The sequence below is a fragment of the Mugil cephalus genome, chromosome 11 (assembly GCF_022458985.1).
Source record: "Mugil cephalus isolate CIBA_MC_2020 chromosome 11, CIBA_Mcephalus_1.1, whole genome shotgun sequence".
Classification (NCBI taxonomy): domain Eukaryota; kingdom Metazoa; phylum Chordata; class Actinopteri; order Mugiliformes; family Mugilidae; genus Mugil; species Mugil cephalus.
This window is the reverse complement of record NC_061780.1, coordinates 17,230,127-17,246,983: the sequence shown is the minus strand read 5'-3', so window position 1 is coordinate 17,246,983 and position 16,857 is coordinate 17,230,127. Positions and strand designations below refer to the sequence as shown.

Below are 16,857 nucleotides of genomic sequence, written 5' to 3'. Positions count from 1 at the left end.
TCTGGGCAAACTGAATGCTTCTGGAAAACATCAGGAGCAGGGGCTTCATTTATTTCACTGCATGCTATGATAACCCAGACGATGCCCCTTTAACGACACAAGGTGTTTATTTTTGCACAGGTCTACACAGGTGTGTTTCAACTTAACTCCCCCCGAGCACGCATCCGAGTCTCCACCCCCTTTGCCTGCCAGCTCTTCTTCCTGGCCCGAAAACCAGTTCGTCAGGCGCAAGATCAGATTTCACTCTCGTCGTCCCTTTTTCTACAAGGTAAGAGTGGAGGGAGGGGCGGCAGTTAGAGACAGAGAGACAATGATAGGTTTCAAGAATGGAGGAAAAAAAAAAACAATCTTACTTGTTCTTCTTGCCACACTTGGTATCTGTGAAGACAAAACCAGAATGTATTCAATTTCCCCTCCGTCAGGGTGGTGCATTTTTTTTTAAATGTCAAAGGGTTTTCTTTGTTTTGTTTACTTTTTTATCGGGTTCGTGTGGTTAGAGTACTTACAAACCAAAATGCCGACCCCTCCAGCCACCAAAAAACCGGTACAGATCAGACCTCCAATTCGTAGCCTTTCATAGTCTGAGACATAGTAAGGTCGAAGGTGAGGCGGGTGCACTTAAAGAACATAATTTCCAATGCAAAACCAGACATGAAATGGATGATCATCCATTAATCCATTAAGATTTAAGAGATTATAGGTTATAAATTACAAAGAATATGAACATTTCCAACACTTACTGTAAACAAAGGGGTCTGCAGAACCGGAACAAGGAGAGGGCGATATAAGAAAGAGGAATTAAAAAGGAATTAGTGAGATAACAAACTAGATTGAGATTTTATTGCAAGCTAATACTCTGCAATGGCCTTCTGCATAATGTTACATAAGACAAGTTTTTGTGCTGCGACAAAAGAAGCTGATGTTGCATTTATTCGTGACGGAGTTCCTGTTCTCAGGAAAAGATTTGAGTTTTGGCCTTACTTGCTTCCGTTTCCATGAAAAGGGCAAACAGCACTGCAAGAGATTAAAACAAATGGAAATGTTTATTGTGTGATGTTCATACTTGTATACTCTGCTGTACCATGTCGCCGTGTTGTCAAGGAAATTAGTTGGTCGTACTTTATATATTTGTATAAATCTGTTTACCTGCCAGAAAAGTCACAAGAGTGAGCTGTCCCATCTTCGACACTATTCGGTCAGACAGAGACACACAAACACGAAGACAGAGGGAGAAAGGAGACGATTGTGAGACATTTTTCCCATGATTTCTTTTTTTCTTGTTTCTCACACACACGCACACTTCGCCCTCTCCTCAGGAAGAACGTCCTTGCGGTGCAAGAGGTCAGTGTCTCGTCAGCAGGGAGGCATTCTGGGTGTTTGTAGAGTAAACAGAGGATGAGTTTTTGTTACAGGGAGAAACCCAGCAGGTCTCTCCTTCAGCCGGCGCTCAACTGCAGAAATGTGCTTTACAGTCAGACTATTCCCGATATTCTTTCTTTGGCTTTTCACGTAATACGAGTAGCTGAATTCATTATTCACTCGCTAATATTAACAGATTGTATAATTTAATTATATTATACTTATTTAAAGGTATATCCATTATTATAAGTGTTATTATTATAGTCGCCAGAGCTGAATTGTGTTTTTCTATAATTTTTGCATTGGTTTTTAAAGCTCAGCCTTTAAAACCACCACTGTCCTTTAGTTATATTTTAAAGCATATAAACTCATATTTTTTGAAGTAACGAACATGTCTTGCAGCCATTTGCTATCCTATATGTGGTGTTTTAGGAAGGTGAACATGCACGAGTATTTTGCAGAAATCTCCCTGTCAACTTTATCTGACCTTGGATGTCCTTGGTCGCTGCAATTTGAAAATTTATTGCCTTTACTCAGTTGTTTGCTCGTTTTTTTCCAAGCTTCAAGTAGTTTTCCACTCACCTGATGACCAAAAAAAAAAGTTTCCTATAATAATAAGCCAGATGAGGACAATGGACATCAAATGGAAACAAAGATAACACAAAGACCTACTTTCATGCTAAAAAAAACAATCGAGCCTCCAAACACGGTCTTGGTCTGAGTGTTCTTGCAGAACAATATCGGTTACCATGGTACTAGTCAAGGTCAACCAGGCTGTCGCCTTTTAAAATGTCCCAACTTTTCAGACGATACAATCACATTGAACAGAACAGACATTCTTTTAAGATTTATATTCTCATATTGTTTGATTAATTTTAGGTGGCAGTCAAGGATCAGGATCAAAACGTTGACATTTCAGAGCCTTTAACATCTCATTCAATTCCTAACTTTGCTTTCAACTAAGCTACAGCAGTTCTGAACTTACTCAATGTGTTTAAATGTTTCTAAATTCTGATCACCTACACAAAAGATACACATTCATCTACAAACCGAATCAAACGGTAGAGGCGTGCAAAACAAAAAGTAAGTCCAAATATGACTGTAGGTTCTGCTGCACAATATCACAAACGTACCAGATATGCACTCCACATGTAGAGAAATGATTCATCTAGTAAATTCAGATATTTAATATTTGTTATTTGATTTTCTTCAAATTGTTACTGTGATTTAAAATCACTTCCTTCCTTCCTTTCCTTACACCTGAGACCTAGGAGCCCGTCAACCGAATCTCTTGACCCTGATTCTCATCGTCCCTTTTTTGTTTTGACCTGTACTTACCTGAGCTGATGATTCAGGAAGAGAGAAGTGTGCGCGAACGTTCCTAGACGACACTGCCTGGTCAAAAGTGTGACTTTTACTCTTTTACCTGAATAAGTACCGTCCACTCCTCCTCTTTATTTGGGATATAAACATCTGTGTGTGCATGTGCCCAGTGTGAATGTGAGATGGCTGCTTACGCATGCGAGACCACTGTTGTTCCATAAACATCAGCGTGTGCAAGTGCATGGCAGAGTGAAAGTCCTTTACAATTTGCCTCAGAGAGGCCGTTCTTGTAAGTCTGCAGTATGTGGTAGAAGTGTGTGTGGAGACGCGTACACTCATTCATTCCGCTCTTATTTGAACACTCACTCTTAGGTTAAAATCTTCATATTAGTATTTTGCATTTGTTTGTGATTTCACCAATGTGGCTTTGACACACCAGTGGCTGTCAGTCAAGCCTTTGCATTATGTTTGAGCAACATATTAAAGTAGCAAAGAAAATCTGCTGCCTCTGTAGCTCTTTAAAATCACAGCAGAGTGCAGCTAGAGAAATGTGAATAGACAAAAGAAACGCTTACGTTTTCTACTTCAAATGCTTTCCTACATGTAAGATGAGACCGAGACAGGAGGGTTTAGTACGTGTTGCACAGTGTTTTATTACTGCTTTTATTCTCCTTTCTGTTTGCTTTCCTTCACATGCCCCCTGTTGGCTCCCTGAGGCCTCGTCAGGTATCCAGGTATCTCTCAGTGCTCTTCTCCCAGTGGATTACATTGTGTTGGTCTGATGGTTGACAGACACCGTCCTTTTGCTACACCCAGGCAAGAGGTAGAGATGTTTCTTGTCCTATCATGCAGACTCCCAACCTGGCTGAAAAGGCGTTGTTTGTTCACACCTACGTCAGTTTAGCGCAAGCACAGCTAAGTAGGTGAAAATTCTATTATTTATGTACATCCGACAGTCTGTTGGTTCGCATCTGTGCATGTGTGTTGGTTTCACTTATGTCTGTGGACATTTGTCCAACCAATGCATGCGTGCAAAGATGTGTGTGTGTGTGTGTGTGTCACAGCGGTGATGTGGCTATTTATACTTTGTTCTGTCACACATTGGAAATAAAAACTGAGGCATGCGCCTGTCGCTCAACAAATGATAAGTGTGACCCGTAGAGATACAGAATGGCACAGACACAGGGACACGCAGTTGACGGTTTGCGTGCGTTGCTGTGTGCGGAGGTGATAATACAATAATTTGACTGTGGAGAGAAGAGGGTAGCTGGTGACAGCAAAGCAGATACACGAGAGATAAATGTTGCTCATGAAGACATTGTTTAGGCTAAGGCCGCTGTATTTTCTGCTTTCTGTCTTCATAAAGTACCGGCCGCCTGTCTTGTTGTCAGTGAGGTTAAATAAAGGTCATCATGTCCCATGACATTAGCATGTCACTGATAGCATTAGAGGAGCTGGAAAATACGTAGTGGATATCCAGTATGATGTCTCTTTGATGTTTTGTCCACAATAACGAGCATTTGGATGACTACGAAACAACATAAATGCTTAAATGTTAAATTACCCTGGATTAATGTGACTTATTGCCCTGTTCTTTTTTTATTTTGAAAATAAAATACAAGCCGTGCACATATTAAACCGCAATACGTCTAAACCATTATGTTACCTTTACAATGACACCGGCCATATCACGAGTAACTGGTCGATATGAAGCAGAATCCTGAACAGTGATAAGAAAACAACAACAACATGTCAATCAATTTTAATTTGAGAAAAGCTCATTTAGCCTTCAGAGTCTCCCTTGTGCTTTGAGGATGTAAACATGTTTGCAGAGAAAAAGAAAAGCACCTCTTCTCTGTCAGCGTGCAAAAACAGAGGTCAGATGTAGGGCAGTTAAAATGACTCTAAAAGTAATAAAACTGATCGTCGGATCGTCCTCCAACCCGACTCGGTATGAGTCATTATTCTTTAACCACATTTGTATCTGTTTAACCTTCTTTCTCTCAGAAATGAAGAGGATGTAGCAACTTGGATTGTTTCATTATCTTTGTTAAAGGTAAAGGTCGTCGTGCCGTAACACACAAAACAATGAAGGTTATCAGTTGACACTAACGCGCACACACACACACACACACGTCTTTTGTGGTGGTTTCAGGGTGTTTGTCCATAAACAGCGGTACTAAAGGTCTACATAGCTTACATAGTAGGGAGTGAGGCAGTCAGCTGATAAAAAAGGAGAAATGAGGAAGAAGTCTTTAACAAGATAATTATAATTTTTATTAGTAGATGTAGTAGTGATCTTAATAGTGAGAATTAAAAAAAACTTTTTAAACTGATCTGCAAAGTGATTCACACAGAAATAAAATAACTTGTGCTTGCAAACCTGGAAACTCAAGAATGTAGAGGCTCGCCTGCGGTCACATGACAAGAGTGTTGTGTATTTAGAGTTAGCGTTAGAGGCCAGTTATCCCAGCCAGACCTTAGACGTGAAGAAGAAGGTGTCAGGAGCAAACATGACCTGACTGACTCTTAAATGTCGCTAAGGCCACAGACCAAGACTTTCTGTTCAGTTGTGTTCAGAGTATGACACAAGCCTATCGTGGAGCGAACCGAGGCGTGGATGAGCAGCTGAGTCAACACGTCGCTCCGTACTACCTCCATTGTATCAACTAAAAGACCGCGGAGCATTCTCTCCCGCTGACAGCCCTGTGTGTGTGTTGCTCCATCAGGTGTCACAACACGGTATCTGCAGACCGCAATGATCATATTATACTGTGCTCCTCTCAGTTAATTAAACTGCAATGCAGATTCTGGGTATGCAATCGTGGGAGCTGCTTATTTTACCTTATCTTACCTTTACAGTGGGAGCGCATTATTTTATTGGATATGTTCAAGAAATGTTCAAGAACATTAACTGTGCGTTTGATTGTTTAGTGTAACACAGGAATTTCTTCCCACCTATATTTTAACACCATGCTATTTACCTGCAGTTTCCATGACCTCTTTTTGTTACTTAAAATAACATGAAGTTAGAGGACACATGTCAAAATACTGTGCTGATATACGTCCTGACATGTAAGGAATTCACCACCAGGGGGAAGCAAAAAAACATCTAGTGTCATTTTACAGATAGATAGATAGATAGATAGATAGATAGATAGATAGATAGATAGATAGATAGATAGATAGATAGATAGATAGATAGATAGATAGATAATGCTGGCTGCTTATGTCTCTGCTTACACTGGTGTGTTAAGGGTTCTGCATCTTAAATGTGTGTGCATACGTAAACTTTGTAGTTGCATGTATTAGAACACCATATTCGATAAAATTGTCAATTTAATATAAAATGTAGAAAATGTAGCCTGCGTTAACAATTACTCGAGATCTGTTTCTGAGACCTTCTTCTTTTTGCTCGATAACGTGGAGTTAGAAGACAGACATGGTAAAATACTGTGCTGATATACGTCCTGACATGTACGGAGTTCACCACCAGGGGGAAGCAAACAGGCATCTAGTGTCATTGTATATACAGTCAATGGTGGCTGCTTATGTCTCTGTTTACACATGTTTACACATTTAATATCTTGGCAGTTATATTGTATTAAAAATCTTCAGCATTTTGTTATAATTCCCAGCAAACAGTTTTTTATATATTTGTATATTTTGTATATTCTTTCAAATCTTTTATGGTCTTTTATTGTTTTTTTGTATATATATTTGTCCCTTAATCCTGCACAACTGTGAAAAAAAAATGTTGTCTTGTGTCTTAAAAGCAGAATTTTATAATTTACCGTATTGAGTTTTCCAATTTAACAAATCATACAAAATGCTGTAAGAAGTCATCTACTTATAATACAGTGGGACTACAATGCTCTCCACACCACACCTTGAGAAATATTTGCATCACAACCACATTTCAATGCACTCAGTTATTGTTTTGACGTAACTTTAATAAACATCAAGTGCAAGCTCTGATAGGCAACTGTGACTTATATACAGGATCAACAGACAGTTTCTCTAATGAAGTTATAAAAAATATTGAATGGATTGAAAGGGCAAAAGAGAGTAACATATATCTCCTGGGTTTACTGCAGAACCAAGAACTGCTGTATTTGCTTGTATGCAAACTCAATACGTCTATTTTTTAACAATACACTTGGCAACACTTGGCATGACAACATCACATCATTGGCCAAAGGAAGGGCCTTCTTCAAAATAGTTGATAATATAATTTTAACACCAGATCTCCGGAGGTTTTCGTTCATGCTCATTCTTGAGAAGTGAAACTAAGTGGTTTGCCATGTTTGTAGTAAATGCTGCCCCCAAGTGGACAGACTGTGAAAATGCAGTTAAGTAACTGAGGGGCCCTCATCGGTGACCATTTCAATAGACTAATAGATAGTTGTTAAAGAGTTCAGCTGCTCTTGTGTTCCTCATTTGGCAGCTTGTTTTTGGCATCGTGTATTGAGCAGTTTTGTTTGTGGCATCTCTTTCACCACCTGATGCTGTTATAAAGTTCAGCTGAAAGGAACTACACTACGAAACTTTCTGACCAATTTCTGGCCAACTTGTTTTTGAAACTCTAGATCTGACTTCTGCTTTCTACACAGAGGCTATTTTAGAAACGCAAGAGAACAGAGACAAAACATTTTACATTTCTAGATTTATATTTGTTAAGATTTCAGATTTATATTGTGCAATTAATGTATGGCTTAATGATTTCGTTTTGTTTTTAACAATGTATTACATATAAACCTATCGTGACGGGCATGGTCTAATAACTACAGGCAAAACAAGGAACTGATGCTATCGAGAAGCAGGATCTGACCTTAAGCTTTTTATTTTCAGGTTTTAGTTCTGTTTTAGTTCAGAAGCTGTCTGGTACCCAGTAAAGCTTGCAAACATGTGTCTTCATGTATCCTTTTACTCCTTTACTATTGTGGTCTTGTCCTCTTCTACTTCTTCTACCCCTGAAATCACAAAGATTTCACACAATACTTGTCAGTTCTCAGTCTGTAGTCAGCGTTTAGATTTTTTTCACATCTTGAGCGGTACTTACTGAAGCAGTTCTGGAGGGTCCGAGACTCTCTCAGCATGAGGAATAATAACCCAAACACCAAGAGGATCCCGAAGAAACCCCCGATGGTACAGCCGACGATTAGGGCATAGCTGGTGCCATTATCTATGTGTGAGGAAAAACAGAAACAAAGGGAGAGTCGGCTTTAGTCTCTTAAACTAGAGGCATTTTAACCAGTATTTATTGGATCAACTAAATCTTATGAAGACGTGCATGTGTCATGTTATTCTGCGTGAGGAATTGTCACCATAAACGAGCAGGACGGCAGAAGGAGCGTAAGGATTGTTTGGCTGCTGACACACGACTCTCGTGCTGTTGTCGGGGAGGGAGGTTCCTTTGAGGGTCCACACCGCCAGGGACTCTCCGTTCTCCCTTTTACAACTTCCATAGAGAGCCTGATGACAGAGTCAGAGTCACATCGCATCGCATGACACATACATGACCTTCTACCTTTTGTGAAATGTCGTCTGGGTCGTTTTTGAACCCTGTATGTGTCCTGTTTGAAATGCAGACTCAACCAGTAATAATGAAATGAAAGCGTTCTAATACAACTGTCTAAATCTTATCTTCATGAAGTCTGTGGTATTTCACATTTGTTTAAAATGACTACACCATTTTAGTGTTTAATTCACTTACAGTTTAACAGCACCACAAACCACATCCCACACAGGTGAATTACCGTGATTCCGATGCTATTTCAACAAATGCAAATGCAAATGCACACGCAACTTGTTTTAACTGGTGTACGTAATGAAGTGGTAAATTAGTGTAATCGCTATAGAAGCAAATGCAAAATGCAAATACGTACGTTTTGCCTTTTAAAGCTAATATTACAAATGAGATTGATTTGAATAAATAAAAATACAGAACACAGAGTGGACGAGATGTTATTAATGTTATTATGAGTACAAAAATAGTAAGTTGACAATTACTTATTCACCTTATTCATTTAATTTTATGGTCGTTATTATTATTGCTCTTGACTATCTGATAATTACTATCATTATTACTATCTCAAATATAAGTCTCACCATAATCATCTGTGTAACAGTGCGACTAACACACAAGCACACACACGTTTACATGACCATAAATATTGTTATTCCCTTTTCGTTGTTTTGTCTGTCCATGTCTCTGTCACTCTATTGTCTCATAGCAACAAATCAAAGCAGCAACTCAGGACAAAGGTTCTTGTACTTGTACTTGTACTTGTACACACACACACACACACACACACACACACACACACACACACACACTTTGGGTAGGAGCTGCTGTAACAAAAATTCATTTCGTAATTGTGATTCTGATTCATTACACAATGAAACACTTCGCACATAGCTGCTGGTTTAGCTGTAAATTAATTTAGTGCTTGTTCCAGAAAGATAAAAAAAAAAAAATCTTTGAAGAGAGCAGAATGAGTGACATTTTATTTATTTTTTTTTAAATGCAGAAAGCAGGGTCAGACGGTCGCCTCCTCACCTGTGGGATATCTTCCACGTCGTTGTCACCGGGGCAGCTGAGGCTGTAGTTGCCGTGACTCCCGTAGAAGGTGAACCGTAGACCTGGAGATGCTTCAGGTACTCCACAGCGAAACACTGCAGGTTCTCCCACAGTCACTACGACATCGGTTGGGCGTGTACGGTACGGGAGAGGTGCAGAAGTGGTGGTGCTGGAGGTGGTGGTGGTGGTCGAGCTGTTGACTGTGGGCCCAGCAGTGTTGTTTTGAGCTGAAGAGAGAGAGATTGATTGATTGTATGTGTGTGAGACATGAGGTATAGAGAAGAAACAACAAAAAGTAAATAATTGTTTAAACTCAATACATTTGGGGTTAAAATCTTCTAAATCATCGTCCGTTTTATAACACTGGGCAGCAATACAACTCATTGTCTAATAAAACAATGTTTAAATTCATATTCAGATATTTGTTGAGATGTTATCCACTCAGCATTGTTGTGTGTCGTCAGTCACGAACTGTATGTTACCTGAGACGTTCCTTCCTCGCTCTCTGACATTTGAATAGACAAATGAAAATTCAACATTTCCCTGAAAGGTGTTCTCGGAAGAGTGGAAAGCTTTGCATCAGAACGAATGAAGAAATGACTAAAATGCGTCTGGAAAATCTTACGAACTCAAAAATGATAACTACAGTGAGCGTGAGCCTCTGTGTCACGCTACTTAAACAGCATTATTAATATGGATGTTTTCAGTTTAGAAAGAATTACTCAGTTTGTCACTCAGAGCACTGGAAAATAATGATGTTCATACATCTTATAGTTTTAAATCATTAATAGTTACCTGAAGAGGGTGTGCCAATCTGGAGCACAGCCAGGATCAGCAGGCACATAAGAGAAACCTTCCTTTTCTTCCTCATATCTTCTTTTGTTCTTTTCTTCTTTTCTGGCGTCCTGCTTGTTTAGCTCCAATCAGTGTCTCTCATTCCATGCGTTAATTCTGAAAGTTCAAACAATGCGTATTCTCTTTTATAGAAACACCATAGATGTGTGAGTCCATATTTATCTGATTGTTTAGTATACTAACATAAAGTATTATTTCTGATTATTGTTGGGGGGATATTTGAATGTGAACAGTCATTTGATTAGTAAAACCCTATTGTTGCCATCAGGCAGTAAACAAGCTTCAGACACATTTTGTTAAACTTTTGTCATCTGTGACCAGTTTATGTTCTTTTTCTTTTTTTTCTCTGTTTTACATAGGAATTGTAATTCTGTGTCACCAGATTTGACCAGATTACGTACATACGTACAAAAAATAACATGTAAAGGTGAAAACACAGAAGTAGCAAAAGATTAACACTGACCAGAAACTTATCTGGAAATCCCCCTGCAGCTCTTCAAGCAGCTTCCTTATTCGAACCGTGTGACGTTGCTCCTTTAAAAATAAGTCCTTTTTATTTTTGGGGTCTTGACAACTTCTCAGAGCTGCTCTGACACATATCTAGTCCCAGTATGTAAATAGTGAGGAGCGTCTCAGTGCACAAAGCATGCTCTCTCTTTATCACTCTCTGCCTCACTCCATCCTCCCACTTCAGCCATGCGGGAAGTTCTGAACGACAAGGCACCTGAAGGAATGCTGGCTTCACCTGAGGTACAAGTTTGGATTTCTGAGAACAACACAAGAACAGGTTGAGCAGGCCGGACAATAATAGCTACTAATCATGCAAGATTTTTCTACTTCACCATTTACTTTCTCTCACACAAATCTGCTGCACCTCTCCTCTTTCAGTTTCTTTATTATTTCCATTAAAATATCTGAGTCATAAAATTTATTTGTCAAGTAATTTCCTTCTACTTGGATGAGAAGCAGTAACTGCTGGCGCAAATGAACCAAAAGAAGTACTGAGTACTTGAACTTCTTGTTAACCTCAGTGCATTCGTATTGTTGCATGAATGAGGAACACAAACACACATTGCTAACTCTGTAATGCTTGGTAGCTACGGTATTTTATTTAGCAGCTTCATCTGTTGACTGGTAGCATGCAGACATTTACTAAGCAGCACTAAACACAAGTATAACAGAGGTTTGGAGCAAGCAGAACTCTGATGGCACCAGACTCAAGCAAGGCCTCACTAAATAAATATCATTTGTAACTCCACAGTCCTACCGTGGGTTATTCTTAGATTGTGATACGCCCTTTGGATGTCATTATGGGGCGTGTTTCAGTCAATGCAAGGAAAATAATTAGCTCTGTACACAATTGGAGTCAGAGCCACCTTGTTGTAAACAAATTCAACGCTGTGATGCTCAGATAACTTTTATGACGAGGTAGTCATTACTCTTCTCTCTATCACCGCGTAAAGCCCATCCAAATGGTTTGATTTTGATCTAAAGCAGCTCCCAGTGTACTGGTTCCAGACCAACTTTCCATTGCAAATCATTTTGAGAGAAGTCGAGCCGTCTCTCAGGCCACCACAGTCCATCCTGTAGACTAGTTATTGTGATGTTCTTGATTAAAGCGTGATTGACCAAAATCCTTAATAATGTGAACATTATAAGTTGCAGGAAAATACCAAAGTGTCTAAATGTCAGATATGAATGCAGTTCATGTATATATGTCATTTAAGAAAGATAAATCAGCATTAGGTATACTTTGCAGTAAAGGGTTTCACTCCCTTTTGCTTTCAGAACTGCCTTAATTCTTGGTGTCATACTTTCTACAAGGTGTTGGAAACATTCCTCAGAGATTTTGGTCCATATTAACATGATAGCATCAGGCAGTTGCTGCAAAATTGTTGGCTGCACATCTATGATGCGAATCTCCCGTTCCACCACATAACAAAGATGCTCTATTGGACTGAGACCTAGTGACGACTGTGGAGGCCATTGGAGTGCAGTGAACTCATTGTCATGTTCAAGAAACCAGTTTGAGATGATTGAGCTTTGTGACATGGTGCATTATCCTGCTGAAAGTAGCCGTCAGAAGATGGGTACACTGTGGTCATAAAGGGATGGACATGGTCAGCAACAATACTCAGGTAGGCTGTGGCATTTAAACCATGCTCAGTCTATACTAAGGAGAAAATATCCCCCACACCATCACACCATCACACCACCACCAGCAGCCTGAACCGTAGATACAAGGCAGAATGGATCGTTGCTTTCATGTTGCTTACTCTAAATTCTGACCCTGTCATCTGAATGTCGCAGCTGAAATTGAGACTCGTCAGACCAGGCGACGTTTTTCCGTTCAACAGCCTGACTGCCTGAGGATAGAGGCTGTTGGCCAGTCTGGTGATGAGTCCAAGCACTGTCGTGTCATCTGCAAACTTGTGGTTGTGGTTGGTTGGAGTGTAGGAGCAGCAGTCATGTGTGAAGAGTGTGTAGAGGAGATGACTGAGCACACAACCCTGAGGGGCGCCAGTGTTGATGGGTAAGGTGGGGGAGGTGTGTCGGCCATCTCTAACACACTGTGTAAGATTTGTGAGAAAGTCCAAGATTCAGTTGCATATTATTGTGTTTAATCGGAGGTTATGTAGTTTGTTATGGAGCCTGTTGGGCAGGATTGTGTTAAAAGCGGAACTGTAATTGACAAAGATTAGCAAACGAGCAGGTGTACCTAATGAAGTGGCAAGTGAGTGTATGTCAAGCGTTAAAGCAGTGAAAGAAGACAAAGCAATACCCTTCTTTGAAAACACTGCTTCCTCCAGTTTTTTTCTGCAGGATAACAGACAAGCACTTCTGTCGAGTTTTCTCTATTCTCTGTTCTCTGTTCCCCTTTCTTGTTCTTGCAGAACGTCATATTGTGATGACTCATCACGTTGTGTCGCGTGGGGGAGCGCTGATCACTCCCACTACTTAAGTCACAGACATAAATTGTGATTATGTGTTAGTGTTAGTCACACCCACAAATGAAAGTTCAAACATCATCGCAAGATCTCGAATCCGTCTTGAACTTTTGTGCCTTACGTTGACGATGATTGTAGCGCTGCTGCTTGTGATAATGGAGTCAGGTAAGGAGATTATTTTTCATAATGCAAGACTGTATTTACAGTTTCTTCTTTACCTAAGTTTTCTTTTCCAATTACGGTTATCAAACGTGTATAGTATTAAATAACTATTCAAACATGTTTATAGTAAAGAGGATGATACAAATTTTCAGACACAGTTTTTATATATAACTTAATATATGATTACTAAGATTTTCATATACATATAATATATATATATATGTATCTTTTCTTTAGTTTCAGAGGAGGTACATTCCAAAATAGAAATTTCATTCAAATTTTTTTTTTTTTTCGCCCCAAAGCCCCTGCCCCCCCTTCTTTTTTCACAGCTTCAGTTGCGGAGCTGTTTCCGTGACTAAAACTGCATAATTTGTAGCTGGCAGAGACAAAAGCGTGCAAACAGGAGAAAGACAAAAAGTCTAGAAAAAAATATACATGATATATATATATTTCCCTATTAGTCTTTTTCAGTCCCTGGAGTTGCTTCGCTTCAAGTAGTTTCTCAAGTCACTACACCAACATACTTGACAGATCAAAATAAATCCTTGTTTAACTGTAACTATAGGCAACAAACTGACCTTAAATCGGCACCAATCCATATTTCCTATCTTGAATACTCATATATGAAAGGTTGTGCTCCTATTAATCACTGTGTCATTTCCTTCTGTTATTTGGAGTGACTCATCATTGTTTTTTTGTCTAAAATCCCACAATCGTAACGAGGCAGTTGTTGACCAACTTTACTGTTCTCTTCAAATAGTCGTACTTTCTTTAATTTCTTTCAAATTCAAAAAAAAAAAAAAAATGTTGTTTCTTGTTCTTTCAGCTGGAACTGCAAGTACTTCTTGGAACGTGACATTTGAAAACGCCGATTATTGTGTTTCTGAGGGATCATCAGTGGAGTTCAGGTGCTCATATTTCTATCCAGATGGCAACACTATTAGAAGCACGCAGTGGGACAAAGGAGATTATAAAAATGGCAGGTGGCAACGCGTTAAGCTTTCGGACTTACCGTCATACGAGAATCGTTCTGCATATCTTGGTGACCACCAGCACAACTGCAGCCTGGCAATCTATAACCTGCAGGAAACAGACACTGGACATTACTACTTCAGGTTCGACACAGACACGTATGGCCTGCGCAGTAAAGATTCTGTGCATCTGTCTGTCACAGGTAAAGTGATTCTACACTGAGTATTCTGGTTTATTTTATTTTATTTTTTTTACTTTTCATTAATGTAGCACATCTCTGTGTTTTTTACTCACTGATGTCCAGAGCTGAAGGCCAGCGTGTCCCCACGCAGAGTGACGGCAGGGAACAACGTGACTCTTGAGTGTAAAACATCCTGTCAAATTCACAGCCTTGTCTGGATCAAAGATGGACATCCAGTGGCAAAATCAAAGTTCCAGGCTCGGCTGGAGGATTCTGGGAGCTACGTGTGTGCTGTCGAAGGACACGAATCGGCGCACTCAAACGCCGTGACTCTGGATGTTTGGTGTAAGCACCGAGGCGAAGCTCTGAGTTTTTATAGGGTGTTGCATTATTAATGATTTTTTATATGATTTTTATATATATATATATTGTTTTATATACAGCAGGGGTCTTCAACATTTGTTGGGTTATTTCACTGTGTAATAAATGATGACATCATCATCAAGGGTGACATTTAATAAAAAGGCCTTATTGTTAGCCAGACAAGAAGATTGATACCAACCTCAGGTCAGTATGTAATACGAAGCTTCTCCTCCCTAAGGAAGCGATGTTTCCTATGGTTATGTTTTTCTTACCTTCTGATAGAGCAGACTTGCAGTGTAGCCTTAAATATTTTGGAATTCAAACTCGTTATGAATAATTCACATGCAGTCAATCGAACTGTGGTTGTATTTATTGTTTTTCTGCAGATTCCCCACTGAACGTCTCTGTTGAGGTGAGTCACGCTGACCCCCTGACAGTTGGCAGCAGTGTTAATCTGACCTGCAGCAGTGCTGCTAACCCTGCAGCAGACAGCTACACCTGGTACAGGGGTACTGTCTCCAGCTCCATGCTCCGAGTGGGCTCAGGACAGGTGCTGCTCATTCCCGCCATGGAGACGTCCGACGCCGGACTCTACCTCTGCCAGGCCACGAATCGTGTCGGAGGAAACAACTCAACTGAGGTGCGGCTGACCGTGGAAACAGACAGTGAGTATGATGGGGAAGTTGAAGTTTAGATACATTGAGCAATCGTAACCTGCGTGATTTGGAATGCAGACAAATAAAGACGACAGACAGAATAAAATTAATTTAGAGGCTGTTCATTTGTTCATTCACAGCAATTAAAATATTAGAAAATGGAAGAACTTCAAGATTATGACCAACCATTTAGATTATGAAAATATTGATTTTCAATGTAGTAGTAGTTTACAATGTAACAGCACAGTATTTCTAACCATGTGTATACATGTGAAAATTCTATTTGGTTGATTAAATTTTCTTTCCACCTCTGCTCACAGTTAACAGGTTAATCTTCTTAGTTGGTTTTGGAGTGAAAGTAGTAATTGTGCTGTTGCTGTCACTGGTTATTATCTGGGCTTGGTAAGTTTTTTTTTCTTTTTCTTTAAATGAATCACTTCTTATTCATAATTTTATTAAACTAAATACTGAGATCAGTGTGTAAATTTTTGTTTTTCATTGTTAAAGGAGGCGGTGCCGTATGTCGTCTACAGACAGAGAGGTGAGGAGGAGTACTTACAACACGTCAGAGGAACACTACCATGATTATGAAAATTTCCAAGTGTTAAACACCTAAAGAAACAACAAAGAAAAAGTTGCGCAGAAGAAAAGGAACATTGTTGCCATCTGAGTGTAGCCACCTTCGTTTGTGAGTGTGGTTAAATCAGGAAATACTGCCATCATGAGTTTAAAATGCACATGTGAATTCTGTAAACTTGTACATGTTTTGTTACCTTCACCAATCAATTTGTCAGTGTTATTCGCATTATTAATCAAGCGCAGCCTTCTCTATCACTGGGTTGTGACTGGATACATTTTTATGACATTCGGTTTTTACAATGGAAGCAGCATTTAAAGTTTCACAGACTGCAGTAATAACTGGATATGCTACGTTTTTGTAAGGCATATTGCCATTATATCATTATAACAGTTCAAAAGATAGTAGCCTGAGCTTGCCGTATAATAAATCCTTAGATCCAAATAAAGATTGCATTTGACCAGTTTTCATTAAGTCTTTGATTAAAAAGTAATGGAGCTCAATATGCAGCTCAGTATGCTGTGTGTGCAACACCAACAACAACATCGCAGAAATGCTAAAGAAGACACTAAATTCATCAAGTACTGATGTGCAAAAGCGTCTCTTTAAATATTCGATCATGTATATATGTGTGTGTGTATATATACATAAATGTGTATATATACATACATATGTATATAGATACAATCTCTTTTCAGGGACAAAACCAAAACTCTAAAAATAGACTAATGACATTGTGAGTCAATTTTGTGTCCCTCTGTCAGAGTCACTGACCTCCTGGTTTTCATCCTTCCTCCTGCTCTGGTCATTATCTGTTATAGTCTTATCACACTGAAGAGTTTACTCATTACGCAAAAACACCACCTAACATGAACTGC

The 16,857-nt window shown here is 39.4% G+C and overlaps 2 protein-coding genes across 2 annotated transcripts; one reads left to right on the top strand and one right to left on the bottom strand.

Moving 5' to 3' along the window:
• Positions 1–6,617: 6,617 nt before the first annotated feature.
• On the bottom strand, positions 6,618–10,840 carry LOC125015729. Its single transcript, XM_047597648.1, has 6 exons — positions 10,584–10,840; positions 10,061–10,216; positions 9,245–9,492; positions 8,010–8,157; positions 7,745–7,867; positions 6,618–7,655 (listed from the first exon to the last, which is right to left on the bottom strand). Exons 2-6 carry the CDS (start codon positions 10,134–10,136, stop codon positions 7,609–7,611), a joined length of 642 nt encoding a protein of 213 aa, XP_047453604.1. The 5' UTR covers positions 10,137–10,216; positions 10,584–10,840; the 3' UTR covers positions 6,618–7,608.
• Positions 10,841–12,863: 2,023 nt separating this feature from the next.
• Positions 12,864–16,449, top strand: LOC125016618 (B-cell receptor CD22-like). Its single transcript, XM_047599215.1, has 6 exons — positions 12,864–13,233; positions 14,057–14,404; positions 14,507–14,728; positions 15,133–15,411; positions 15,723–15,804; positions 15,910–16,449. Exons 1-6 carry the CDS (start codon positions 13,197–13,199, stop codon positions 16,016–16,018), a joined length of 1,077 nt encoding a protein of 358 aa, XP_047455171.1. The 5' UTR covers positions 12,864–13,196; the 3' UTR covers positions 16,019–16,449.
• The last annotated feature ends 408 nt before the right edge of the window (positions 16,450–16,857 follow it).